This window comes from Aythya marila (genome assembly GCF_965140915.1).
Source record: "Aythya marila genome assembly, chromosome: 16".
In the NCBI taxonomy this organism is placed as follows: Eukaryota; Metazoa; Chordata; class Aves; order Anseriformes; family Anatidae; genus Aythya; species Aythya marila.
This window is the reverse complement of record NC_139057.1, coordinates 2,177,879-2,203,260: the sequence shown is the minus strand read 5'-3', so window position 1 is coordinate 2,203,260 and position 25,382 is coordinate 2,177,879. Positions and strand designations below refer to the sequence as shown.

The 25,382-nt window shown below is 54.3% G+C and overlaps 2 protein-coding genes across 2 annotated transcripts; one reads left to right on the top strand and one right to left on the bottom strand.

Annotated features, from left to right (window-relative positions):
* Nucleotides 1–270: 270 nt before the first annotated feature.
* EEF1A2 (eukaryotic translation elongation factor 1 alpha 2) lies at nucleotides 271–14,977 on the bottom strand. Its single transcript, XM_082773140.1, has 8 exons — nucleotides 14,852–14,977; nucleotides 13,079–13,292; nucleotides 9,091–9,270; nucleotides 7,932–8,228; nucleotides 4,090–4,240; nucleotides 2,520–2,776; nucleotides 1,301–1,535; nucleotides 271–620 (listed from the first exon to the last, which is right to left on the bottom strand). Exons 2-8 carry the CDS (start codon nucleotides 13,220–13,222, stop codon nucleotides 493–495), a joined length of 1,392 nt encoding a protein of 463 aa, XP_082629266.1. The 5' UTR covers nucleotides 13,223–13,292; nucleotides 14,852–14,977; the 3' UTR covers nucleotides 271–492.
* A 7,167-nt stretch (nucleotides 14,978–22,144) lies between these two features.
* Nucleotides 22,145–24,672, top strand: PPDPF (pancreatic progenitor cell differentiation and proliferation factor). The gene is made up of 5 exons (XM_082772935.1): nucleotides 22,145–22,275; nucleotides 23,003–23,092; nucleotides 23,735–23,809; nucleotides 24,005–24,101; nucleotides 24,332–24,672. The coding sequence occupies exons 2-5, from the start codon at nucleotides 23,038–23,040 to the stop codon at nucleotides 24,441–24,443; spliced, it is 339 nt and encodes a 112-aa protein (XP_082629061.1). The 5' UTR covers nucleotides 22,145–22,275; nucleotides 23,003–23,037; the 3' UTR covers nucleotides 24,444–24,672.
* The last annotated feature ends 710 nt before the right edge of the window (nucleotides 24,673–25,382 follow it).

The following is a 25,382-nucleotide window of genomic DNA, read 5'->3' as shown; positions in this document are numbered from 1 at the left end:
TGCTTTATGCAGGGGAGATCAGCCCGTACACCTGCACTGGTCAAAGGGTGAGAGCCGGGGAACGTCTGGGCACCGGGTGCCACCCTGACCGGGGTACCCATGGGTCCTCCATCCTCCAGCCACCCATCCCAGCCCTGTCTGTGCCCATCACCTGCCCTAAGCGGGACCCCACGAGCCCCTCTCAATGACACACACACAGAGCTCCACACCTTTGGGGTCGGTTGGTTTGTTTTTTGTTTGTTTGTTTGTTTGCTTGTTTGTTTTCCACTGTGGATGTTGTACCAGTTTTATTGGTAAAATTAACATGAAGCCTCACAAACGCTGGAACATGCTTTTCCTTTTAAAGAATTTCCACTGGACCTTAATGGTGAGCATCCAGTCGTTGACATATAAACTCTTACAAGCTGATGTGCACACATGCGCCCGGGGGAGACGGTGGCAGCGTCCTGGTGTCAGGGATGGTTTCTGCGCTATGCACTGGGAGCCCACGATTCATTTGCCAGCCTTCTGGGCCTTCTGGGCGGACTTGGTGACTTTGCCGGCCCCACCGCTCTTCTTCTCCACGTTCTTGATGACGCCCACGGCCACGGTCTGCCGCATGTCACGGACAGCGAAGCGGCCTGGGGGCAAAGGGGGGGATATGAGCGACACGCGGCCGCGCCACCCCCCTCCCCCAGGTGGGATGTGCACCCCTCGGAGCTGAGCCCACCCCGTGTAGCCCTCGTTACCGCTGTCCTGGGAGAAGGAACCAGCCCTGAGCCTCCAGCGCCTGTGCTGACCACCAAGGAGCACCGCCCTGGTGCCCCTCTCTGTTTAAATGGCTATTTATTGAATAAATAACTAAATGGCTATTTGTTAGATTTAAATCCCAGCTGCCCTCTGCGTTGCTAAGCCAGATGTGCACCGTCACCCAAGGAAGCACTAAAAGGTGTCCTCTCCCTGTTTCTTCTCCCGACCAGTTTTCTAAGGGCAGAGACAAGGAAGCTGAGAAATGTTCCTGCACAGCCACTTTTGGGGTTCAGTAATTTGGGAAGAAAAGCTCCAATATTCCCAGAGGGAAAACCCAGCCTTGCCTTTGAAAACATCTCAGCAGAGAGCCTGTCCCAGCCCAGCTGCCCTAACCCCATTCATGCATCAGATTTTGCACGTGGAGGAGCAATGAAATGCACTCAGCTCCCCCCGCCTCCCCAGTCTGACCAGTGGGGATACTGGGAGAGGCTCAGCATGGCCAGAGCGAGGTCGGCACCCACGCAGCCTCCACGCTCCTCCACGGGAGACCACGAAGGAGCCGTTCCCTTACCGAGGGGTGGGTACTGGGAGAAGCTCTCCACACACATCGGCTTGCCAGGAATCATCTCCACGATGGCCGCATCGCCCGATTTCAGGGACTTGGGGTTGTCCTCCAGCTTCTTGCCGGAGCGCCGGTCGATCTTCTCCTTCAGCTCGGCGAACTTGCAGGCGATGTGTGCGGTGTGGCAGTCGATGACGGGCGAGTAGCCGGCGCTGATCTGCCCGGGGTGGTTCAGGATGATCACCTGGGGGACACAGCAGCATCAGGGTCACCGCCCAAGGGGACTTTTTTACAGGGTCTTGCACTGCCAGGGACCAGCAGGGTGGGGAAATTGATGCCCTCTCATGCCACACACAGAGGAAAGCGAACTGGTTTAATGGCAGAACCCTCTCTTTGTTTAAAATGCCATTTAAGCTCTCATTTATTTATTCAGTGGGCAGAAGGATGTGGGGGCAGGTACCCGGTTGTTGGAGGTTACCAAGTCCTGCTCTACCACAGAGCCAGGTGAATTTTGGAAAGGAAGCAGCCCTTTTCACATGCAGTGGCATGCAGATTGCAAACCCAGGACTTAAACCCTGGGCAAGCTGCCATGCACTTCTAAAACATTCAGCTTTGCCTGGCAGATATACTGCTCTCCAGCATGTAATCTCCTCCAGCTCAGCTATGAGAGGTGGTCAGGGTCCTCCCATGGGAATGGAATTGAGTAGGGAAGAGAAGAGAAGAGAAGAGAAGAGAAGAGAAGAGAAGAGAAGAGAAGAGAAGAGAAGAGAAGAGAAGAGAAGAGAAGAGAAGAGAAGAGAAGAGAAAGAGAAGAGAAGAGAAGAGAAGAGAAGAGAAGAGAAGAGAAGAGAAGAGAAGAGAAGAGAAGAGAAGAGAAGAGAAGAGAAGAGAAGAGAAGAGAAGAGAAGAGAAGAGAAGAGAAGAGAAGAGAAGAGAAGAGAAGAGAAGAGAAGAGAAGAGAAGAGAAGAGAAGAGAAGAGAAGAGAAGAGAAGAGAAGAGAAGAGAAGAGAAGAGAAGAGAAGAGAAGAGAAGAGAAGAGAAGAGAAGAGAAGAGAAGAGAAGAGAAGAGAAGAGAAGAGAAGAGAAGAGAAGAGAAGAGGGATAGGATAGGATAGGATAGGATAGGATAGGATAGGATAGGATAGGATAGGATAGGATAGGATAGGATAGGATAGGATAGGATAGGATAGGATAGGATAGGATAGGATTCCACCCTATGCAGCTGACCTGAGACGTGAACTGTGCCGCCTCCTGCGGCGGGTCCGACTTGCTGTCCCCGCAGACGTTCCCGCGGCGGATGTCCTTGACGGAGACGTTCTTCACGTTGAAGCCAACGTTGTCCCCGGGCAGGGCCTCGCTCAGCGCCTCGTGGTGCATCTCCACTGACTTCACCTCGGTGGTGATGTTCACGGGAGCGAAGGTGACCACCATGCCGGGCCGCAGGATGCCGGTCTCCACTCGGCCCACGGGGACAGTGCCGATCCCTGTGGAGCAAGGACAGAGTAGAACAAAATGTAACCTGCTTGGTGCATCCCCGAGCAGCATGGCCAGAGCCTGGCTGCCATAAAAGCAAGGTATCTCCAGTGATTTTCACCGAAGACTATGCTTGTCTCTTTCCAAACCAAAAATCAGTTATTATTTGCAAGATCAGCATCAGGGTCTTCAGAACTGCCAAGAACGAGCCCTTCCTACCCAATATTTTGTAAAAAGGGGGTAGCACATAGCTAGAAGGCTCTGAGCAACCCATGCATGCTGAAAACATTTCCTTTGCAGCAGCCACAGCCCTCCTGTGCAGAGGACCAGGCACATCCTAGCATGTGTGCCACAGCACAGCCCTGCTGGCCACACGGTCCCAGCTGTAAGGAACGAGGGTGGCTAATTAAATAAATGGGACCTTTGGCACCTTGCATCATCAGAATTTGGAAAAACTCACCTTTGGAGTCAAGTGAAGAAGGGGAGGCTTTTGGGACCCATCCGGTCTCCCACACTAGCCCTATTGCCTCCACCTCCCCCAATCCCACAGTGTCTCTGCTCCCTAAGGACCTGCCTAACCCCATGGCAGAACCCTACCTGCCTTTCTCCAGCTGAGCTAGGGGAGGACACAGAGCTGCCCACTAACCCCTCACCTTTAAAATGCCTGCTAAGACCATGGGGACAATGTTCAACCCGCCTGGTTCCTGCAGCACACCCGCCCTTGGAAAATTGTGGAAAAGAGCTGGAAATAGCCATGTTCACCTAGCCCAGCAGCCATCACGGGGACTGCCCAGCGGTGCCAGCAGGTCAGCGAGCCCGGGGGACATTTATAGCTCGGAGAAGTGTCTCCCTACATGGCTGGTGCCGCGACGCAGCTGGGCAGGCGGAGGTGCTGGTGACGGACACCGGCATTTGGGAGGCACGCGCAGCGGTCTCACCGGTGGCCCTCCCCGCTGGCCTCGTCCCTCAGCCGGGCCCCAGGGCTTTTTTGCTGCTGGGCCTCATTCCTGGCAGGTCTCCACCTCGCCTCACCAGCCGTGACCTCTGGGACACCCAAATTTGCAGCCGTTTTGGCACCGGGTGTTCTCCAGGGTGAGCTCACAAAGCTGCTGCCCCTCTCCGCTGCCCGGGTACCTTTGGGCACCTCCAACCCAAATCTCAGATGGGGTTTTTGCCTCACAGCCACCACCCCTCTCCCCTGTATCTGAAGTTCAAGGAGCCCAGTCCCTCCAGTTTCCCAATACCTGGAAAAGTTGTTCCCAAATTCCTGTGGAAGGAAGGCTGGGGTTAAAGAGGGATGGATGCTGGTGGGGCTGCTGCTCACCTCCGATCTTGTAGACGTCCTGCAGGGGCAGGCGCAGGGGCTTGTCTGTGGGGCGGGTCGGGGGCAGGATGGTGTCCAGGGCCTCCAGGAGGGACACCCCGCTCGCGTTGCCTTCCTTGCGCTCCACCTTCCAGCCTTTGAACCAAGGCATCTGGAAACAGAAGAAAAATTATTCACTGAGTGTGCCCGTCCTCAGCTTCCCAGGATGATCCCACTGAGGTGTCCCACCAGGACACAGTCCAGATGTGTCCTGGCTTTATTCGGGGCTGGGGTGCTCTTTCCAATCTTCCCATCCCTGCAGGTTCATCTGCACACCTTGCTCCACCTCCACCCACCTTCTCCCCTCTCTCCAAGAAACAAGCAAGACGTCCTTGAGCACAAGAAAAAGGGTGGAAAGGGTTAAATCCAGCAAACCTGCAGCCCCCACTCCCAACCCACGGGTGTTGCCTTCCCACACCATTCTGACCCCAGCGCAAAGCGCCTGGCCTTCAGGCTGGGAACTGAATTTCAAGGCTGCTGAGGGGCAAGATTTTTTTTTTTATAAATAGTTCTGCCCTACATTGGATCCTTGAAGCTGAAACTGGCTGGAAAAAAAAAATAAAAGAGGGGAAAAAAAAAAAAAAAAAGAACAGAGATGTAATGAAATGTGCTCAGCAGAGGGCATGGTTTGATGCAGGGAACCGTGGTACTTTCCTGGAGTGATGCTGCACACCTGAAAGGTGCAGCCGTGCCTGGGCTTGCAGCAAGGAAGAATTCGGTGCTGGGTCTGAAACCACCCTGAGACATCAGGGACCAGAGTCCTGCAAGGCCATTTCCCCTTCCTGCACCGAGAGGGGCTTACACAATATTTCTCCACGTGGATTTAAAATGCTGCCTGCGTTATGGATGGGGCTTTTCCCTTAGGCACCATCACAAGTGGCATGGGACTGGGGGTGCAGTGGGTTCCCCGAAGCACCCCCTGTTTTACACCCACCCCCGGAGGCCCCAGCCACCCAAATTTGCTCTCCCACCCTGCAGCCTGCACCAGTGCATAGATGGAGTGACGGGAAATGATGGATCCATCCTGCGCTGACTCAGAGCTTCCCTGCCACGTGGCCCAAAATGCCAGCAGATGCCCATGAGAGCAGCTGTCCCTGCGGCCACCTGCCCACAGCCCTACCCAGGGTGGGGGCACAGCCACCCCTGTGCACCCTGCGCCCCATCCCCTGCCTGCCCTGGGGACAGGGAGGACCAGCAGACTCTGCCCCGTGGCACATGGCTGTGGGAGCTGTCCCCCTTCTCCTTTCCATGCATTATTCTGAGAATATCTGACTTCCCGAGAACATCTGACATCCCGAGAGCATCTGACATCCCTGGAATATCTGATGTCCTGAGCCGGCTAAAGCAGCACTTGGACATGCCCCAGGGGAAAACCCATCCTCAAAACCTCCGTGCAGCCTGAGGATGAGGAGCATCTACCAAAATAGGATCGTGCTGCCTCCTAGGGCTGCCCAATTAAAACCTCGCTCATGTATCCCCCATACTTCCTAAGAGCCCTTCCTACTCCACCACTCCCTGGCTGGGGAGTCCACCCTAACCCAGCCAGAAAGGGTAAATGTTAACCCTGTGCCGCCAGCCCTGGGTGCTGCAAGCTCAAGCAGCCTTACTTCAGAGCTGAGCTCTTATTCCTATTGTGCCCCAAATTCGTTTCACAAAGCAGTCACGTTTCTCTGATTTTACCCCCCCGGCATCTCCTGAGCACCCCTGTGCACCCCACATGTCCCGACCTCGCCACTGCAGCCGCGGGGCCACCACGCTCCTGGCACCGCAGGCGGGGTGCCCTCAGCTGCAGCATCCCCCAGAGAGCCTCCCAAACCCACCCCGAGTGGCCCAGATCTGTCAGCTGCAGCAGCAGAAAGCTGGCTGGATGCAAAAAACCCCGCTTGCCAAAAAAGCTTGTAAATGTCAAACTTGGATGCGAGCGCAGCCCAGCTGTCGTTTGGCCTTGGAGAGCTGCGCTTTGGGGCCACGGGATGCAGCCCCCCATGCGGGGCTGGCTCCGGCCCCAAATCCCTGCACCCTGGTGGGCTGGGGCTGCTGCAGCCGTGCAGCTCTCATCCTGGCTCCCTGCTGAGTCCCCTGGTGGGCAGACACATCACTCGACCACCTTGTGCTTCAGTGAAACCCAGCCAGAAGTACGTGAGCGAGAAAAATCAGAGATTTTTCTAGCGAGAAATGGGAAGGGAAAGATCCACGCCGGTTTCCCACCCACACTCCCCTAGAAGCGCTGGGGAGGGGGCTCTGTCCCCAGCTCTGTCCCCACAGAAGGGGGAAGGGGACCCCTGGGGACCACGGTGTGGGATGTCCCCGCATCCTTCCAGCAAAGCTCTGCCGAGCACCCAGCCCCTGCGCCCTCTCCAGCCCTCCTTCCCTCCCGATGCCCCCAGCCTCCTCCTCTGCTGCTTATCCCAGCCCCTGCCCTCCTGGGCAGCACGTCACATTGAGATCACGCCCTGAGACCCGTCTGGAGGAGCAGGGCCAGCAGGACCCATCCTGCTCCATGCCCGCCCTCTGCAGCCTATTAATAGGAGAATTGCTCAGGATCATCTTCCCGGCCCAGCAGCTGCTGACATTTGGAGCCCGATTTGGAGGCACCCAGCAACTATGCGGCCACGTTTGGCACGGCCGTGGCTGACCTTATCCAAACCCTGTTCCTCAGGGGACAGGAATCTCCCCAACACCCCCAAAAATGCTCGTTCCTAGCCAGCCCCAAGTTCCCGTGAGCTGCCTTTCCTGCGCAAGCCCATGAGCAACATTTCGGGTCGTGAGCTTGCGTTGCAGCTCTCCTCTAGCTCAGGACCACAATGCCCGACCTCCCTCGCACCCAGACATGCTGCTTCCCTCTCCATGGAGCTCTGACCCCTAGTCCACAAGTCCTAATGCCCCCGTAAGCATCAAATTTCCCTTTGGTTCCCCAGGGGATTGCTGGGGGTTTCTGCTCTGAGCGACTTGCTCAAGGTCACCAGAAAACAGTGGGAGAGCAGGGACTATCCTCGGGCCAGAACTGCCCAGCCCCTAATTTCTTTAGAAAAATACAGCTGGGGTATTTTTTTCTCCAAAAAAAATGCCCGAGTAACAATTTCTATTGGCAGCTTGCCTGCCAAGGAACCCCCATCCCAAAGCACCTTGCTGTCGTGTCCCCACCATTCCCATCACTGATGCATGCAGGAGGAGGCCATTTAAGATTCCACCAGCCAAGGAGCAATCCCAAATGGATGCTCAAGGAAATCACAGTTTTCTTGTGGGAAATTTGGTACCTCCCCAGGCAAACGTCATCTTAAGGAGTGGGGTCCCAGCTCTGGAACATGGGGCACAGCTGCCACAGTGCCATATAACACAGGTGGGAAAAGGCACCCGATATTCGGCATGGAGGAGCTGTTCCAAGCTAGTGACAGGATCGTGCTGTTTGCCTGGGAAAACAATGCCCTAAAAACACACCCGGTGTTCCAGCTGAGCCTGAAAAGCGCTGTGGACTGCTCTAACGTCACCACGGGGCTGACGATGCGCACCCCACAGCTGACATCCCAGGAGCACGGCCGTGCAGATCACCTCCTGGAGATGCTCATGGGCAGCCACTAGGACATCTGGTCACGGCACAGCAACAAGCGTGGCCACGCACAGCGCGCCCATTCATCCCAGCTCAGCACCACCACAGCTACGTGACAAACACGTCCACGTTGGCACCACGGGCCATTACGCACCACGGGGACACAAGACGTGCCTGTGGCTTCCACAGCACCAAAGTCATCTTCAGCCTGGCTGAGGGTGGGGGGAAAAAAATCCAACACACCACGCACACTTACATTAGGGGAGGGCTCCAGCATGTTGTCCCCGTGCCAGCCCGAGATGGGCACGAAGGGAACCGTGGCCGGGTTGTAGCCGATCTTCTTGATGTAGGCGCTGACCTCCTTGACGATCTCGTCGTAGCGCTTCTCGCTGTAGGGGGGCTCCGTGGAATCCATCTTGTTGATGCCGACGATGAGCTGCTTCACCCCCAGGGTGTAAGCCAGCAGGGCGTGCTCGCGGGTCTGCCCGTTCTTGGAGATGCCGGCTTCAAACTCGCCGACGCCAGCAGCAACGATCAGCACGGCGCAGTCGGCCTGGGAGGAGAGAGCTCGTGATCTGCTCCTGTCCCCAGAGAGCTGCTCTGGGGAGCTTTAAGTACGCCCCAGATGGATGTGGGATGAAAGCACGGCTTGGGCAGGCTCCCTGCCAGCTGCTACCCAAAACCCCACTGATCTACCTCAAACCTGACCTGCGTTATTTTATGCTTGCCAACCACACGTGGTTTTGCAAGCTGTGTTGGAAATCAGGGTGGGTCCTTTAGGCTGTGTGAGTCCAACCAGGACCTTGTCTTGTCCACCCTGGAGTGTAGAGCCTAAAAACTCACCAAAGATTTTCCAGTAGCATCCCTGGGGGAGGGCCACAAGCGGCACTGGGAGGCAGGAATGCCCTGCAGTGCCGTGAGGGGACTCTGCCCTCTCCTGGGAGGGTCAACTATGGAGTATGGCAGCATGATTTATGGAACAGAGATGTTTTGAGGGAAAGAAAAAAGACCCACAGAGTCTCGTTGGGCCAATAGAAGCTAAGGGACTGCATGAAGTGTCTTGTACATCTGAGTTGTGTGAGGCTAAAATAACATGGGAGACACCCTCTCATAACAGCCTGTAGCTCAGGGAGGCTGTATTCATCCCCAACTTATCCAAATAGGGTAAATGGTGTGGATTAACCACCCCTCTGTGCTAAGGGGGCCCTTTCCCCCAGACATCCAGGAGGTGCAGGATCACAGCAAGGTCCCCAAGTGCCACCTGGCCTCTTGCATAGACCCTGCTCAACACCACTGGCTGACTGCTCACCCAAATACCTCCTCCAAAAGGGCTCCAGCAGCACCTACGTGACCCCAGGCTCATTGGAGAGCCTCAGCCTCCCCCTCTCCAGTAGTTTGTGGCCACCGTTCCTCACCTGGGAGGTCCCGGTGATCATGTTCTTGATGAAGTCCCTGTGGCCGGGCGCGTCGATGATGGTGATGTAGTACTTGGTGGTCTCGAACTTCCACAGCGAGATGTCGATGGTGATGCCACGCTCACGCTCGGCCTTCAGCTTGTCCAGCACCCAGGCGTATTTGAAGGACCCTTTCCCCATCTGGCCAACACAAAGGCAAGAGCAGTGAGACACAAAACATGAGCCCAAGGTGTGGCAAGCACCAGGACCCATCCCAGCTCTCATGGAGGCAGAGGGTCACATTGCAAACATTGAGGGTAAAACCCTCTAAATTCAGCGTTTGCTGTGATCTGTTTACTAATAAATACAGGTGAAAGCAGATATTGTTCTCAACATGATCCTTAAGGGGATGGAGAAGAAGTTGGAGGAGCTGTGATGTGGTTTTGTGGTGGGACCAGATGAGGAGGAGCTGGAGCCTCCTCAAGGTCTCCTCTATGAAATATCAGGGCCCTGCACGGCTGCTGTGAAATCATCCTGGTGTGGAATTACCCAGCGGTGCTGGAAGGCTCCTTATTGTTGTATTTTAACCTATTATCCCAACCTGTGAGACATCTGCTCAGAAGGAAAGGAGTGAGGGAGCCCCTAAGTGACAGGGGTGCAGCAGGGGAACGGGTTAAAAGAAAATGAAATGCAAAGACTGTTGCTAGGAGCTGAAGGGAAATGTGATTGATTTTTGCCACAGAGTGTGTGAATTCGCACGGAAAGCTACTGCGAGCTGCCGTCAGACCAACTGTCATTGCCAAATGGCCAAAATCACAGCCAACACTGTAGCGCAGCAAATCATGCTGGGCGAGATTAGCCATAAAAAATAAATAAATAAATAAATAAAATAAATCTCTGTCCTGTGATAAAGCACACGCCTTGCTAAAACCAAGATGTCACTTCTGAACTGGCTTCTCCTATCGTTCAGTGTCCTTCGACATCGTGCCATGGGGGAGAGCTGGACATCCCCAGCTCTGAGCCAGGATCCTGCGGGCATGGGGGGAGGATGAGCTCCCCCCTGGCCACGCTGTGCTCAGGGGCAGCCCAGAGGGACCAAAGGGTTAACGGGCATCGATCTTCAGGTCTGGGGCTGAGAGGGGAGTTTGCTAAGATGGCAAACAGAATTCAGCTAGAGAAATAGGTCATCTGCTGCTGATGTAATGTGCTGTAACCGCTGCACAAGGACGGAGATGTTACAGCGCGCTCCCCCTTCACCCAGAGCCGCGCTCTCTGTAGCAGGGATTTCTTCTGGAGCATCAATGCATAAAATTCCTAATGGGCCATTATAAATCACCTCTCCGGAGGGAAAAGCTTCCTGCTGGCAGGCAGCTAACGCTCCAGTGCTGTTCCTCGCCAGGAAGGCTAACGCAGCATCCCACCTGGATGCATCCCACCCACAGCGGGGTGCTGGGCAGCGCTCTGCCCTGATCCCTGCTCATGTCCCCCCCCCTTTTTGCTCCCCGTGGCTGGGCAGCACGGGGAATTAATGGTGCCGGTCCCTTTACGTAACAGCCGAGTGGTGCGATGACTTTGCAGCTCGCTGGGGAGGATTACAGGCAAAATCCTAAAGCCAGGGAGAGCCTCCCCTTCCTCGGGGGGGAACGGCGGGTGAGAGGGCGATGCCACAAACCCAACCAGGAGCTCTCACGCCTGCAGGAGGGGGGGTCGGGGAGGGGTGGAACAATCCAGAATCACATCTCTGCTCCTGAGCATCGAGTATAGCAAGAGGGGGGGGGGGGCAGAACAGGAGCTGGGAGGTTAACCCTTTGCAGCATGCACATCCACTCCCTCCCTTGCTGGGGGAGATGAAGGGCGTCATTCGAGCGTGATCGCTTCTTGCCCGAGCTGGGGGGGGGCTAAGGAAAATTAATTAATTTTGTGCAATACATTAATAATGGGGAGTGCTCAGGCAGGAGCTCAATGAGCACAGATCCTACAGCCTTACAGCAATCAGCAGCTTTTTCCTTCACTTATGGATGGGGAAACTGAGGCACGGAGCATGCCCCAGGGTGGAGCTGATCATGGGGGCACCCAGCTGCCCTGCACCCCAGCTCCTATAAAATAGGATTCCCATGCAGGAATCAGAAGCATCTACACCCACAAAAAGCTGTCTATATTCTGCAAACGCACCAAGAGACGTAACGTGAAGACAAATGAGATCCTTTATTTAGCAAACAGCTTCCCTCCTTTCATGGGGTATATTCAGTTACCCAGGGCTGTTGTTGAAAAAACACAGTATTATCTAGCTTTGCACAATACCTTCACTGTTCAGGGCCAGAAACTGCCTGATTTTCCTTGATCAAACCCCAGCAGAGGGACAGCTTTCTATTTGGAGACCACAAATAATGATTTATTTTTTTTTTTTTTAAAAGAACAACTCCGCTTTTGGAGATACTATTACCCCTGCCCTTGAAGTCAAAAGGAAAATAAAAGCTTTTATTTTAGGGGAGAAAAAAAAATATCAGACCCTGTTTTGTTTTTTTTTGATAGCTTTTTGGGTGCACGCAGGCCTCCATTTCCTGCGAATGCCACCTAATGGAAGAAAACCCTTCCCCAGCCCTGCATCAGAAAATGGAGTCTGTAAGCTCAGTCAATAGGCTATTAATAGCAGCTTCCAGTCCCCGCATATTCTGGCAAGTCAGGGGAAGTGTCTGTTCAATTAAAATAGCCGCAATCGTGTCTACAACAACCTCATCACGTCACACCTGAGCTGGAGGTGAAGGGGTGGAAATATACTGAGGCACACCAGCAATCCTTTGGAAATGGGGGAGAGAAATCATTTTATGCTAAGGAAGAAGCTCTTCTATGGGAGGCTGGAAAAAAAAAAAAAAAAAAAAAAAAAAGGCTGACAATGAGGCAGGAAAATGGGTGGTTTAGCTCGGCTGCTACTGGCAAATTCAAAGGGTTAAGAGACAGAAAAACATTTGATCAGAAATGGCAGGGCTGAAGAGATTTTTTTTTTTCCTTTTTCTTTTTTTTTCTTTCCTTTTTTTTTTTTTTTTTTTTTTTTTTTTTTTTTAAAATATAGGATCTTGGCCATACAAAATAAAAATAAATGAAGGGAATGAAGGGATGTCTGCATTAAAAGGCTCCTGGAACGATGACGACAAGACATCTTGTGAGAGACCAGACCTGCCCTATCACTAGCACAGCCCGGCTTCCCCTGCCTCACCCACCTCTCTAGAATTTACCATCATTAATTTCCCGGAGTTTCCGATCCACAACGTTTTCCTCTCTCCTCAGGATTATTTTTTCCTCTTTAATCTCTGCTTCTGCCACGCTATAGGTGTTGGGTGGTGCTTTACAGTGTAGCAGCCTGATAAATGCTGGAATTATTACATTGCTATAAATGCCTCCTTTAGAGAGGTTAAACAAAAGAATTCAACTAAAAGCCTTCTAATTCACGTAAGCTTTTCTGTATTAAAGGCTACCAATCAAGGCACACACCAGACACCATCCTAGAGAAGAATGGGAATGTTTTTTTAAACAAACTGGATCAAATGAGGGGTCCAGCTGGTGCTGCATGCTCCAGCAGGCACTGGAAGGAGATTTTCCTTTGGTTTTCCTCCTCGTGCACAGAATTTAGAGGGAATTGCGTGCCCAGAAGCACAAGGGTTTGTGGCTATCCCAGACACCTCGCAATTGCTGCTGGAATTAGGAATTGCAATCCCTAATCCACCTGCCAAATCTCGCCAAGCCCCTTCAGGAGCAGCTTGCAGCAGGGAGCCCCCCAGGTGGTGGGCTCAGCTCGGAGAGGAGGGGGGCGAGCACCCAAATGGCCCAATTTTACCGAGGCCAGAGGAGCCAGGGGAGTTGGGGATGCAGAAAAATATGATGGGAACAAAGGGAGAAAGAGAAGGTACGAGAAGGGCAGCCCCAGGAGAAGGGGAGCATCACCCCTGGGATATTTTCAGGGCATTGGTGCAGAGCTGGGGAGGGGGCGCGGGGGGGGGGACAGGCTCCTCACCTCGGCAGCCTCCTTCTCGAATTTCTCAATGGTCCTTTTGTCAATGCCCCCGCATTTGTAGATGAGGTGCCCGGTGGTGGTGGATTTCCCAGAGTCCACATGCCCAATGACGACGATGTTGATGTGCGTCTTCTCCTTCCCCATGCTGGCGGGCTACGCGTGGCGGGCGGGTGGCGGGGGGGGCTGTGGGGGCGCAGCTGCGTTTTTGGGGAGGCTGCAGGGGGAAAAAGCAAGAGTCAGCAGAGCCCCCCTACCCTCCGCAGCATCCCCAGCCCACCCGGGGCAGGCTCTCCTCCTCTCACCCCGCTGGACCACGCGCCCCAACCCGGCTGGGGGGTGCTTGGGCTTCGTCTGGCGGCTCTGCCCATGCTGGGACAGATCCAAGCCAGCCCCGGAGGAGGCTGGCCGGGCTATTTCTGGCCACCACATCCAGCCTCCGACCCTCAGCAAGACACCACGGTTTCGGGTCTGCCCTCCACCACCCTCCCGGAGACCCCCAGTTCCCAGGGCTGCGTCACCGGTGCCTCGAAGGTGCCCTTCCCACGGGGAAAATCCTTCCCGCACGGCTCCCTCCCGCTTCCACCGCTGCCTTCTAGGTCTTTCCAAGCCCCAGGGCATCTCCTCCATTTCGTGGGCGTCCTGGGAGGAGCCGTGGGCGCCCGTCCCTGCCGGGTGCCTTCACCTCCCCCCCTCCCCAAAAAAAAAAAAAAGCCATGCGTGGTTCGGGTGACAGCATGGTGCCCGCAAAGCAGGGTGGACAAAAATAGCCCCCGTCCGCAGGGCATAGCGGGGCAAGGGACAGCACAGGCTGGACCCCAGTGGGGGATTTGGTTAAATTCTGCTGCCCTGAATTTGGATAAAACGGAGGGAGGAGGCTCGAAAGGAAAAATCGATAGAGCCGGGGAGCTGTTCTGGCATCTCCCGGGGTTACCATGGCGCCGCAGCGCTGCACAAGCCCCGCACAATTAGGAGCTTTCCTTTGACGTCTCATAAAATCCAATTTTAGGAATCCGCCCGTGGAAGCGAAGCAGGTCAGGAAATTCAGCCGTGAGGGCGGCCACGGCCCCCCAGCCCCCCCCCAAGCCCTCCGTCCCCTGCCCTTGAGCAGCCCCAGCGCTGGATGCGGCCATTGCGCAGCTCCCCAGCACCCGCTGAGCGCCCTGCGGCACCCAGGGCTTGGGTCCCCTCATTTTTATTTTCTTATAGTATATTTTTATATATTTTTTAATATTTTATATATTCTTTATTCCTTATAGAATTATTATTCTTTATAGATTTCATATTCCTTATGGAACTTTTATTCTTTATAGATTTTTTTATACGTTTCTTATTCCTTATAGAATTATTTTTATAGATTTTTTTTATTCTTTATAGAATATATTCTTTAAATTTTTTTTTATTCCTGATATATTTTTTTATTCCTTATATAATTTTAATTTTTATAGATTTTTTTTTCATTCTTTACTGATTAATATTTTTTTAGATTTTTTTCTAGATTTTTTTTTCTAATTTTTTTTTTTCTAGATTCTTTTCTTTCCTCCCCTAGGAGCAGGAGGGGAGGGAGGGGCGGGTCACCTCCCACCTGCGGGATCAGGCACCTGCGGGGCTCAGCAGCAGCCCGGCCCCATCCCCTCCTTCCCTCGGGGGGTCTCCCCCGGGGGGTCCCCCGCAGCACCCCGCACCCCGATGCCACGGACCCCCCCCCCGCAGCCCGGTCCCTCCCGTTCTTAGCAGCCCGATGCCGGTACCGGGGGGGGGATCAGGAGCTCTTACCGGAGCGGCGGTCGGGGCGGCAGAGGCTGCCAGCTTGGGCTCCGGCGGCTTTATCTCCCCGGGAGGGGCCCACCTATTGACGGCGGCAGCGCAATGCAGCGACCCCCCCGCACTACGGCAATGCGGTACCGGGCGGGGGAGGAGGAGGAGGAGGAGGAGGAGGAGGAGGAGGAGGAGGAGGAGGCGCGCCAGGGAGAGGAGGAGGAAGAGAAGGAGGAGGAGGAGAGAGCGGGGCGAGGCGGAGAGGGGGGAGAGGAGAAGGGTTTGGGAAGGGAAGGGGATGGGGGGAAGAGAGGGATGGGGAAAGGATGGAGGAGAGATGGAGGGATGGGGAAATGCAAGAGAGATGGAGGAGAGATGGAGGGATGGGTGAAAGAGGGATGGGGAAATGCAGGAGAGATGGAGGGATGGGAGAAATTGATGGGGAAATGCAGGAGAGGTGGAGGAGAGATGGAGGGATGGGAGGAAGAGAAGGATGGGGGAAATGGAGGAGAAGGAGATGGAAGGATGGGGAAGGTGGGTAGGAGGGAGCCGGTGGGATGGCAGGTAGAGGGATGGGATGGGATGGGAGGAAGCTGGAGGGATGAGAGATGGGAGAGCTGGAGGGGTGAGTGAGATGGAGGGAAGATGGGGAGATGGAGGGGTAGAGGGAGGTGGAAGGAAGGGCTTTGGGGAAGAGAGGGGAAATGAGGGAGCTCCTGATCTGGAGGAGTGGGGCAGATAGAGACTGAGTGGGGCTCGGACCCCCTGTGGCAGCCTGGGGGCAATTTTATGGGACTGGTGGGGGAGAGGAGCCCTCGCTGTGTACCCTTAGGGCCAGCTGTGCCGGAGGGCTGACCCCAAGCATGGGGTGGGCAGGGGTCCCTGGTGAGCAGGGGTCCCTGCACGGGCACACGTGGGGCAGCCACGTCCCTGGGCACAGCCCTGCAGGCACTGACCCACATTTCTGCCTCGGTGCAAACGCATTAGCCCAGGAGCAAACAGAGAAGCAAGGAACAAATAGAGCAAAATATGCCCCTGCACTCACAATATGTATTGCTCTGGCTCAAGAATCTGTGGTTTATGGACGTCATTTCATTTAACAGGGGATGGGGTTCCAGTCCTAGGGCAAGGAAACCATAAATAACCTCTTTCAGTGTTATCGGGACGTTTTCTTTGCGTTAAAAAATATCACGTAGTGGTCAGAATATTTATACCTGTGTCGGCTGTGCAATTACAAGGTAATGCAAAATTTTCTGCGTCCCAAAGCCAAATATAGGTCAAAAGAATGCTAATTTTGAATTAAGCTGTGTAATAGTCTAGACCAATTGCATGGCCTTGACCATCTCTCAGTGAATTTAACAGCGAAGTCAGGTACTGCTAGTTCATAGTCTCAGGGTTAAACACTTAAACATCGTGTAGATTAAAATGGTACTAACCTCTCATTAATGTTTAAAGGGAGACTTCCCTTTTTCTGAATGTTAGAGTTCACTGGCATTTTCTTAGAAACGTGATAGGGAAGATGTCTTTTACGCAGCGTTGCACCAAGTGCCAGTAAAAGTAAAAAGAAGCTTTCAAAAGGAAGGCTTTAAGTATTTTAAATAAATTAATCCAGACCTTTTTGGGGACAGGAGCGGTGGTGCTGCCTCAGGTCTGGACGTGCCGGGGATGGACACGGGTGGTAATGCACTGCAGGGATGAGCGTACAAGTCCCTTGTTCTTCCCTCCCACTTTTCAGGGCTTTGCCAAGAAATAATCTCCTCTTTTTACGCAAGGGCAGCCTTGCTGGCAAGCGGGCTGCACAGAAACGGGGCTGCCTGTAGTGGCAGCGGAGCCTGACAGCCCGTCGGACTATAAATAGTAGGGGACGGGGAGAGGAGAGAGCTGCCAGACCTGGATAATCGGGGCGAGGTTCAGCCACCTTACAGCCAGCCGCCGAGGGACTTAAAGCCACAGCTTGGGATGGATCCTGCTGGGGAGCAGGGCTACACCCAACGCCTGCCATCCCTGCGGGCACCACCATCATTATTCCTGAGTGGAAGTGCTTCCCCGCAAGGTTGGACCAAAAAAACCCAAAATAGTGCTTATCTGTCCTTTGATGTTCAGCTATTTGAAATAAAAGAGACCTGAGCAGGCAAAACCTGCAGTGGCTGGAAGTTTAGCACCTCGCCTCCATCCTTCCAGCTTCAGATTCAGTCCCAGCTGAAACTGTTCCCCAAATCCTATTTAGGATTGGATCTACCCCCCAGAAAATCCATCTCCAAATAATTTGGGATCATTCAAGACAATTGAGAGCCCCAAAAGGCCATTCTGTCTAGGTATTGCTATGGGGACTGGCAGGTGCTGCACCCCTTTTATAATTACCTCCAACCCCACAAACTCCGGGTTAGGATCTGATGCATTAAACCATGCAAAAAAAAAAATCCCTTTTGCCCAGACATAAAAACTGAGATATTTTTTTTCAAAGAGGCCCTGCATGGTGTGAGAGTGAATAATCCGCAGTGCCAGTAATTGGTATGGATCTGGGCTGCCTGCCGGGGTTGGCGTTGGCGCTGGGGGTGTTCCTTTCTAGCTGAGCTGCTGCGATTTGGGAGGCAGGGGCTGGGGCAGTGCCACCAGGGCTGCCCACCCAGGAACAGCCCCCCCGAGCCCTGTTGGGTACAGGAGCAGCAGAGGGGACCCTGTTCTCTTTCTTCCCCTGCAGAGCACTGGGGATATCTGGAGAGAGCTGCGGGGCCTCATGTGATGGCCACTGGAAAAGGTGCTCAGAGCGTGCAGGGGCAGCGGTTGTCCTCCAAAGGGAAGTTTTATAGATGAGGTAAATGCCCTCAGGTTTCCTTCCTCCTGTGGTTGGGTTTTCAGCTCCTTCCCCAATGTTTTTTTGGGCTTTGGACCCAGGTGTTCCAGCATTTACAGGTTACCACATGCTGGATATGACCAGGCTCAGAGCACCGAGGCACTGGCCATCCTCTCCTCTACACCACACGCATCCCACAGCAGCCCTGAGTGCCCCTAGAACAGCACACATCAAGAATAAAATTCCCATTTATCACCCCAAACCCCCTGCTGCAATGGGATGGGATTCCCCATAGCATCTCCCAGTAATTTCTGGAGCACATTTACATGGGGCTGGCTTTGGGGTCCCCCCTTCTGGGCCCCCATAACAGCACATATGACACCCTATGGCACACACTGTGGCCAGCTCCATATCTTTGTGTAGGAGCACTCCAGGCACCAAACAGGACAAAATTTCATAAAATCATTCATACAAGAAGGTTTCTCAGCTCTTGCTCATGCTGCAGACCCAGAGAGGGGCAAAAAAAGACAGAAATATGGGGCAAAAAGACAAGGGAAGGTGGAGGGGAAGGGGAGTATTTTGAGGTCCTGCAGTCAGCACATGCTGCTGAGAGCTTTAAATTGGAGCCAGCAGTTTAAAAATAAGCTTTGGACGTGATAACAAGATGCCCAAACCCTCTCACCACCCGGCCAGCTGGGGACGGTGTCTGGTGACACCCCTGCAGGGACAGCAGCGTGCTGTGCACAAACCCCTTCTGCACCAAGCAGCTGGGTTATGGGGTCAAGACAGGGAAATCCCCCCCTGGAGGACTCCCCTCCTTCCCCCCCAGCCATTCTTTGGGTGTATCCATGCCCAAAATTCAGCGCTGTCATGGAGAGCCTTGGTGGCCCTGGGTGCCCAGGTTTGGATCTATTTAAATCATGGCCAGAAAGCAGAGATTTGTGGGGTGAACCCCTCCCTCTGGGGGCGACCCATCACCCTGAATAACTTCCCATCCTTTGTGAAAATACCCCAGAGGAGGGGAGGACGTTGCTAAGGCTGTGCATTGAGCCAGGAAGGAAACACAATGATGTGCTCAGGGTGTGAAAATTCAGCCAGCTTGAGAGACAGATGGTGGTCCTGGAGGGAAAAAACACCCAAAAATCAGCCCAGAAAGGGGCTGACCCCTGCCAGCCCCATGACCCACCCCACTAAGCTCAGCAGCACCATGGGTTACAGGTCCATGTCCCCCAGGCAAATGCAGCAGCTCCTCACCTAAAATTGGATTTCTCCCAAAGATTTTCATTCCTTCAGTCCTCCTCACCTTCCCCACTGGCATTTTAGCATCGCTACTCCGCTTCCTCCTGCTCTCTGGGATGATGCTGACAGAAAAGAGAATAAAACAGCCCAATCTGCTCCACTGCTAGCCCAGGAAGCAGGCAGGCTGCACACATCCCTGCTCTGAAATCTTTTTAAACTCAGGGGAAGGAGAGGAGCAGCACCTAAAAGGCATCTCTTCGGGGATGCCCGGACACTTCTGATGCCCAGGTGCAGCACCTGATCCCATAAATATCCCTAGGTGCTGAGGAGGGGACAGACCCTAGTGCAGCACCCAGCTTTGTGCTGATTTAGGTTAAACCCCAGTGCAATGAGGAGCCTCTGCCCTGTGGTTTTTTATGGGTTTTACAGCAGGAGTCTGGGGCCACACCGAGCTGCAGCAGATTGATGTATTTGTTTTGGCAGCCGGGCACATCTCCGAGTTAGGAAAAGCCTGAGTTAATCCTGGAGACAGCTTTTCTTATTAAAACCACAGCCACTGAATGAAAACAGCCTGGGCTGCCTGTATCTGCTGGTGAAGGGCTGCTAACGGGGGTGGCCGGCTAACTGCAGAGGCTTTGGGTGCATCCAGAGGTAGAAATAAGGCTCAGAAAACTTAACGAGCAAATTCATTGCTGAGCCACCCCCCTCGAAGCCCAATGAAGTGTATTTAGCAATGATTTTTTTTCCCGTTTGTTCGGTTTTCACTGAATGGCAGTGAAATTTTCCCTCAGCCCCACGAGGGGGACGCTGCTCTGAGAGTTTTCTGCAGAGATTCAGGTCCTGCTCAGCACCACTGCTGGTTTCTTCAAGAGGATTTTTCCCATTTGCCCGGTTTTTGCTGACCAAACACCAGCTTGGAGCAAATCCTTTCTCACATCTCCCCCTCGTCCAGCTTCCAACACTCGTGGGTGGGCACAGGGAGCTGGGGGACAGGGTCCCGGGGACATCGCGGGTGGTTTTTATCCCTAGGTGGCAGCAGCTGCCCAAACCCTGCACTTGGAGCAAAGCAGCCGGGAAAAACGCAGGGCAGGATGAGAGAAATGGGCACAACCCGTGCATGGGTCGTGCCTGCCCCCTGGGTTGTAGCCGGAGCAGAAATGGGGCAAAAATCCCTGGTGGGCAGGATCTGGAGCCCTACAGATGGCTCTGGTCGCTGCCTGATGCAGGGTGGGATGGTGGAAAGGGGCTGCTGGGCTTGTTGCCACCGGGTGAATTCCCAAATCCACCGTCCCCTTCTGCAAGTGTGGATGGATCCCAGCAGCTCTGAAAGCTTTTGGATGCCTCCGAAAGCCTTCGCTGCCTTCCAGATGTTTCTGCCGAGAACAGGGTGACATGAAAGGCTGCTCCTCGATGGCACACAAAACCTGCAGACAACAAAACCCAGTTGCCAGTCGTAACGTGGAGCTAGAGCCCCAAGAACCAGTTTTTTTACAAAATAAAATAATAAAAAATGGGTGGGAACAAACAAAACACGCTCCAAAGCAAACTGCAAGGAGAGTCGCAGTCAGAGGCTTTGGTTTTGGCTTCGATTTTAGTGGAAAATCAAAGAAGAAAAAAAATCTGTCCAAACCTTGTCATCTGCTTGCTTTTAAAATGATTGATCCTCGATCGATACAAATGAAATTTATCTTCCTCTCAGCACACCCAGCACGGGCTTGGTTCTGGGAAACCCGCCTGGATCCTCGTCCCCTGCTCCATCACTCCCAGCCCCGACTGCTCCAGGCGCCTGTCGTGGCCCCGCTGCTGTTTTATGAGCAAATCCTCTAAAAAACAGCCCCAAACGTGGGTGGAAGTGGTGTCGGAGCACAAAGGGAATAGGAAGTGTTTGTGCATCTCTGCTCTCTCTGCTCTGTCATTAATTAAAGCAATTAGCCCACTCGGGCTCAATGGGATACGAAGCCATCCCGTCCTCCCCGGGGAGAATATAGTCCATTACAGGATATATTCTGTGTATTTTTATATTATATTTTTATATTATGTATATTTTTAGGCAGATTTTTATTGCTCTGTACGTTGTCAGAGGGGCACAGGATGCAGAGATGCGTCTGTCAGGAAGGATTTGAGGAGGAACCTGAGAAATGCCAGGCTTCACTAAAATTAAAGTGACTTCTAGGCTCTGAAGCACCCAAATCTTTCCTCTCTTAGGCTGAATAAATCTCCTGAGACCGTTCCCCAGGGCTCTCTGTGCTTTGCAGCCAGGCGGGGTTGGAGCAAAACACCCAGCCCAGGGGTCCCTGAAACCAAACCTCTGCCAGAGCACGAGGCAGAAAAACAAATCCTAATGCTGGGCACGAAACCAGCCACGGGGCTGTGAGCGCTGCCTGCTCGTGTTTGTATATTCAAAGTCCATAGCAGCCTTTGGCAAACTCATTGCCCGGAAAGCACCAAGTCAGCACAATGCACAACCAAATAACCCTGGATTTATCACCAAAACGATGGGCTGGTGGGGCTGAAACCCCACTGCCAGCAGAGTTTGTGCAGGAACCACTCGGGGCTGGGCAATGGGCTCCCTCTGTCTCCAAACTCCCCAAAAATGATGAAATAAAAAGATGATGAAATGATTAAAAGATGACCCGGAGCTGCCCCTGTGGACATCGTGCAGGGTTTTTGCACCCCTTCGGTGCTGCTTTGGCTTTGCCATGTTCCCGACCACGTTTCCATCCCACAGATTTGCTGTAACATTCTCTTTTCCCTGCATATTTTATGTATTTAGTAACTTTTAGTGTGTTTTGATTGATTTTTTTCTGCATTTTTTGATTTTTTCTGCATTTTTTCTGCATTTTTTCTGCATTTTTTGATTTTTTTCTGCATTTTTTCATTTTTTATGCATTTTTTGTTGTTTTTTTCTTCATTTTTTGAATTTTTTTCTTCATTTTTTGAATTTTTTTCTTCATTTTCTGATTTTTTTCCTGCAGTTTTTGACTACCCAAAGGTCTCTCCGCCCGCAATGTTTTAAACCTTTATTTTTTTTAAGCCTTCTGCCCCCAAAACCCAGCCATCGGTGGATTATTGCTGGGAAACCACCGGGGTCCCAACGCGGCCGCTCCCCGCAGCCCCCAGCCCGGCCCGGCCCGGGGGCGGGACAGCTCAAGTGGGCGGGGCTACCGAGGCCAGTGGGCGTGCCCTCCCTCCTTCCCCGCAGCCTCATTGGCGGCGAGCCTCGGGGGCGTGGCCAGAGGGTATATAATGGCGGGTCTGGGGGCGGGGCCGGTAGCGCCGCGGCTGAGGCCGTGCGGAGCGGACGCGCTCGCTGCGCTCCTCGGGCGGCGCCGCCGCCGCCGAGCGGCCCCGCAGGGTCCTAGCGCCGCCCGCCGGGCTCCCCGCAGGGTCCTAGCGCCCGCCCGCCCAGGTTCTTCGCGGCCGGGGGGGGTGCTCGGCGCAGCAGGCGATCCGGGAGGGGGCAGTGGGCAATGAGGGGTGCTAATAGGGGGTTTAGGGGTGTTTCGGGGGGGTTCGGGGGTCTGCAGGTGTGTGGAGGGGCACCTGGCCTCAAGGGTGGCTCGTTGGAGTAGGGGGGGGTTGGTGGGGAAATGGAGCAGCCCGTGGGGATTTGGGGAATTTGAGGGGGGTGCTCGGGGGGGTCTGATTGGAGGTCGGGGCTGAGCACCCCGACTGCAGCAGCTGCGAGTCCCCTCGGGGTGACACGCATGGGGTCAGCCCTGCCAGCCCCGTGCCTCAGTTTCCCCCAGGGATCAGCCCTGTGTGTTGGGGGGGCCACCCATGCCCCCCGCAAAACCTGCCTGGGCTTTCAGCTCGGAGGTTTGTAACTCCCAAACGCTGACACCACGAAAGAAACTTTGTGCAGAGAGGCAGAACATCCAGCAGGGGCCGGGGGGGGCCGCACAGGGGCTGTGCACGCAGATGGTTGAAGGATTTTGGCTTCGCATGCAGGATCGGGCACACACAGGGGTGTGCAATAGCCCCCATAACCCATATGGGGTCACCATGCTCTCAGATCCCCAGGGCAGTCACCAAATTGCCCGATTTAACCCCCTGCAGCTTTTTGGGTGCTGTCCCAAGCAGGGTGGGGGCTGCAGCGGGTCCCCCCGCGGTGACGGCCACCCTTTTTCCTGCAGGTTTCAGGTCCGTGCAGCACCCAAGACCAAGCACCATGGCATCGATCCCATCCAGCGGCTCGCTCATGGCCACCCACAACTACCGCAGAAGTAAGAGCCTGGAGGGGGGGTGACGGGGTCTCGGTGGGAGCCCCCCGAGAGCTCCTTGGTAAGAAAGGGGGTGCCCAGCAGCCCGTTCCAGCTGGAGACCCCCTTTCCTTGCTGTTAACCTCGTGGGGAAGGGGCTGGATTTAAACGCCTCGTGCACCACTGCTGTGGAAATTGCCCAACCTGGGCAATGGCAGCTCCTGGTGCCTCTCCTGGGGGGGCAACTTTCTGGTTTTAGGGACTGCCTAAACCAGAGGGGATTAAAATATTTCCCTGGAGCTGAAACTGGTAACAGGTTTATAGCAGTCAGGCTAAAACTGCACGGATTATGTGCAGAAATCTGCATCCTCTTGGCCCTAAGACATCCGTAAAGGCTTCCAAGTGTTGCATACAATGCAAAGCCACTCAGAAATGTCCTTGGGGATGGAAGTGGTTTCCTACATGGGTTTTACATGCTTTTCTGCTACCTGCTGTTGGCCAGCATGTAATCTCTGCAGTAACTGCTTCCTACTGGTTTTTACTGGCTTGGCACTAAAACTGGGTGAGCACCAAAGCGAGACGGAGCCAGCGGCGATCCCGAGCCGTGGTGCTGGGTCTCATGGTGCCAAGGGTCAGTGCTGACGGCTGGCTTTGGGTTTTCTGCAGGGCGCCTGAGCTCCACGTCCAGCAACAGCTCCTGCAGCAGCTCGGACTATGGAGAGGTCATCCCACACCACCCGGGTACGTGCATGGTCATGGCTGGTTGCATGGGCATCCCCTAAAAGTCTCAGCAAGAACATCCCACGCTTGGAAATCTGTTTGGGGGAAGCATGGAGCTGTGCAAATCTCCTGGGAGGCAAAACCCAGCCTCTCCGGGGTGAGAGCGGGGCCGTGGTAGGGCTGCCTGGGGTGCACTGACCTGTGCTGTTCCCCCAGGGCTTCCTAAATCTGACCCCGGCCAGTGGTGGGCCAGCTTCTTCTTCGGGAAGACGAATCCTCCAGCCATGACAACTGTGTCGGAGTCCCCGGAGAGGTGAGCACGTTCCTCCAGCGTGGCACTGGGATGAGATGACCAGGGACAGAGCCACCTGGGGCAGCTGGGGACATCCCCAAAGTGCATCCTGACGCAATGGACAACATCCCTTGGGTCTTTGTACCCAGCACAACCACTCCTGGGCTATGGAAATAAACACAGGGTGACAACAACACCCTGGCATCGGCCTGGCCCCTTTTTTAATATTTTTTTTTTGCTTTGTTCTGCAGCTTGGGAGCGCTGCAGGTGCCATCGGGGCAGCTGGCGTGCGCGCTGGTGCCGGCAGCAGGAGCAGGACGGAGGCGGCACACCAGCGAGCCCGGCCTCGGGCCCTCGTCCTGAGCGTGCCAGCGGGCACAGCCCCTCGAGGAGGCAGGCTGCTCGGAGATGGAAGCACTGCAGGGGGATAAAAATCAAGCAGCAGCCCCCCAGCACTTTCTACACCAGCTTTTTTTTACTATTTCTTAACGCAACTACACCTTTCTGCGCAGACTCAGCGACACGATTCTGTACTTTGTACTCGTTCAATGGTAACTAATAAACTTGAGCAGCCTTTTAAAAAAAAAAAAAACTCTACGGGTTGTTTTTCGCCAGGGATGGGAGTCCTGCCAGGCTGGGGATGGAGATGGGGTGGAGGAAGCAGCGCAGCCTCCAACCACGGCGTTTCCAGCCGGGTAACACGGGGAGGGATTTTTGCAGGGGTTGAGCAGCTCCAAGCCAGCTGTGGCCGTGCCAGCGTGACTCACTGCGTGTGTGCCCTGCGTGTGAGCAGGATCTGGCTCCGTGCAGCCTCCCCCCAGCCTTTTTTCTCTCTGTGCTGGTGCCTGCTGTGCGTGGGGTGGGAGCAAGTGGCCAGGGCTGAGCCTGGTCCCAGCACGAGGTCTGTGCGAGGCCACGGTGACTTTGTGCCCCAGCATCCCGGGGGGCAAAGGGCAAAGCTTTGTGCCCCATTTGATGCTGTCAGAGCAGTTTTTTCAGGCCAGGGAGAGGCAGCTGCCCTGCTCTGTGTCAGTGCTGCGGGGGCACTGCCAGCCCACAGCAAACCACGGCTGTCAGGTCTGGGAAGGGGGCTCTGTTAAAGACATGTGGCTGCCCACTACGAGAAGCACAACAGCTTTTAAATATCTCAAAGCACAGGAAAATAGAGGAGGTGGGAGGTGAGGGGGTGTTCTTTTTGAGCAAGGCAAGTCAAGGTGTGCTGGTGGCTGCTGGGGTGGCAAGGGGGACAAGCAGCACCCTGGGGTGCAGCTCAGTGTCTGCTGCTCACCCCTGGGATGGGGA

Coding starts and splice junctions, on each gene's coding strand:
- EEF1A2 (XM_082773140.1), bottom strand. CDS start 13,222: ATGGGGAAGGAGAAGACGCACATCAACATCGTCGTCATTGGGCATGTG. Junction 9,271..13,078: donor TCGAGAAGGAGGCTGCCGAG/GTGAGGAGCCTG, acceptor TGTGTTGGCCAG/ATGGGGAAAGGGTCCTTCAA. Junction 1,536..2,519: donor CGGCACAGTTCACGTCTCAG/GTCAGCTGCATA, acceptor TGTGTCCCCCAG/GTGATCATCCTGAACCACCC.
- PPDPF (XM_082772935.1), top strand. CDS start 23,038: ATGGCATCGATCCCATCCAGCGGCTCGCTCATGGCCACCCACAACTAC. Junction 23,093..23,734: donor CACCCACAACTACCGCAGAA/GTAAGAGCCTGG, acceptor GGTTTTCTGCAG/GGCGCCTGAGCTCCACGTCC. Junction 23,810..24,004: donor GGTCATCCCACACCACCCGG/GTACGTGCATGG, acceptor CTGTTCCCCCAG/GGCTTCCTAAATCTGACCCC.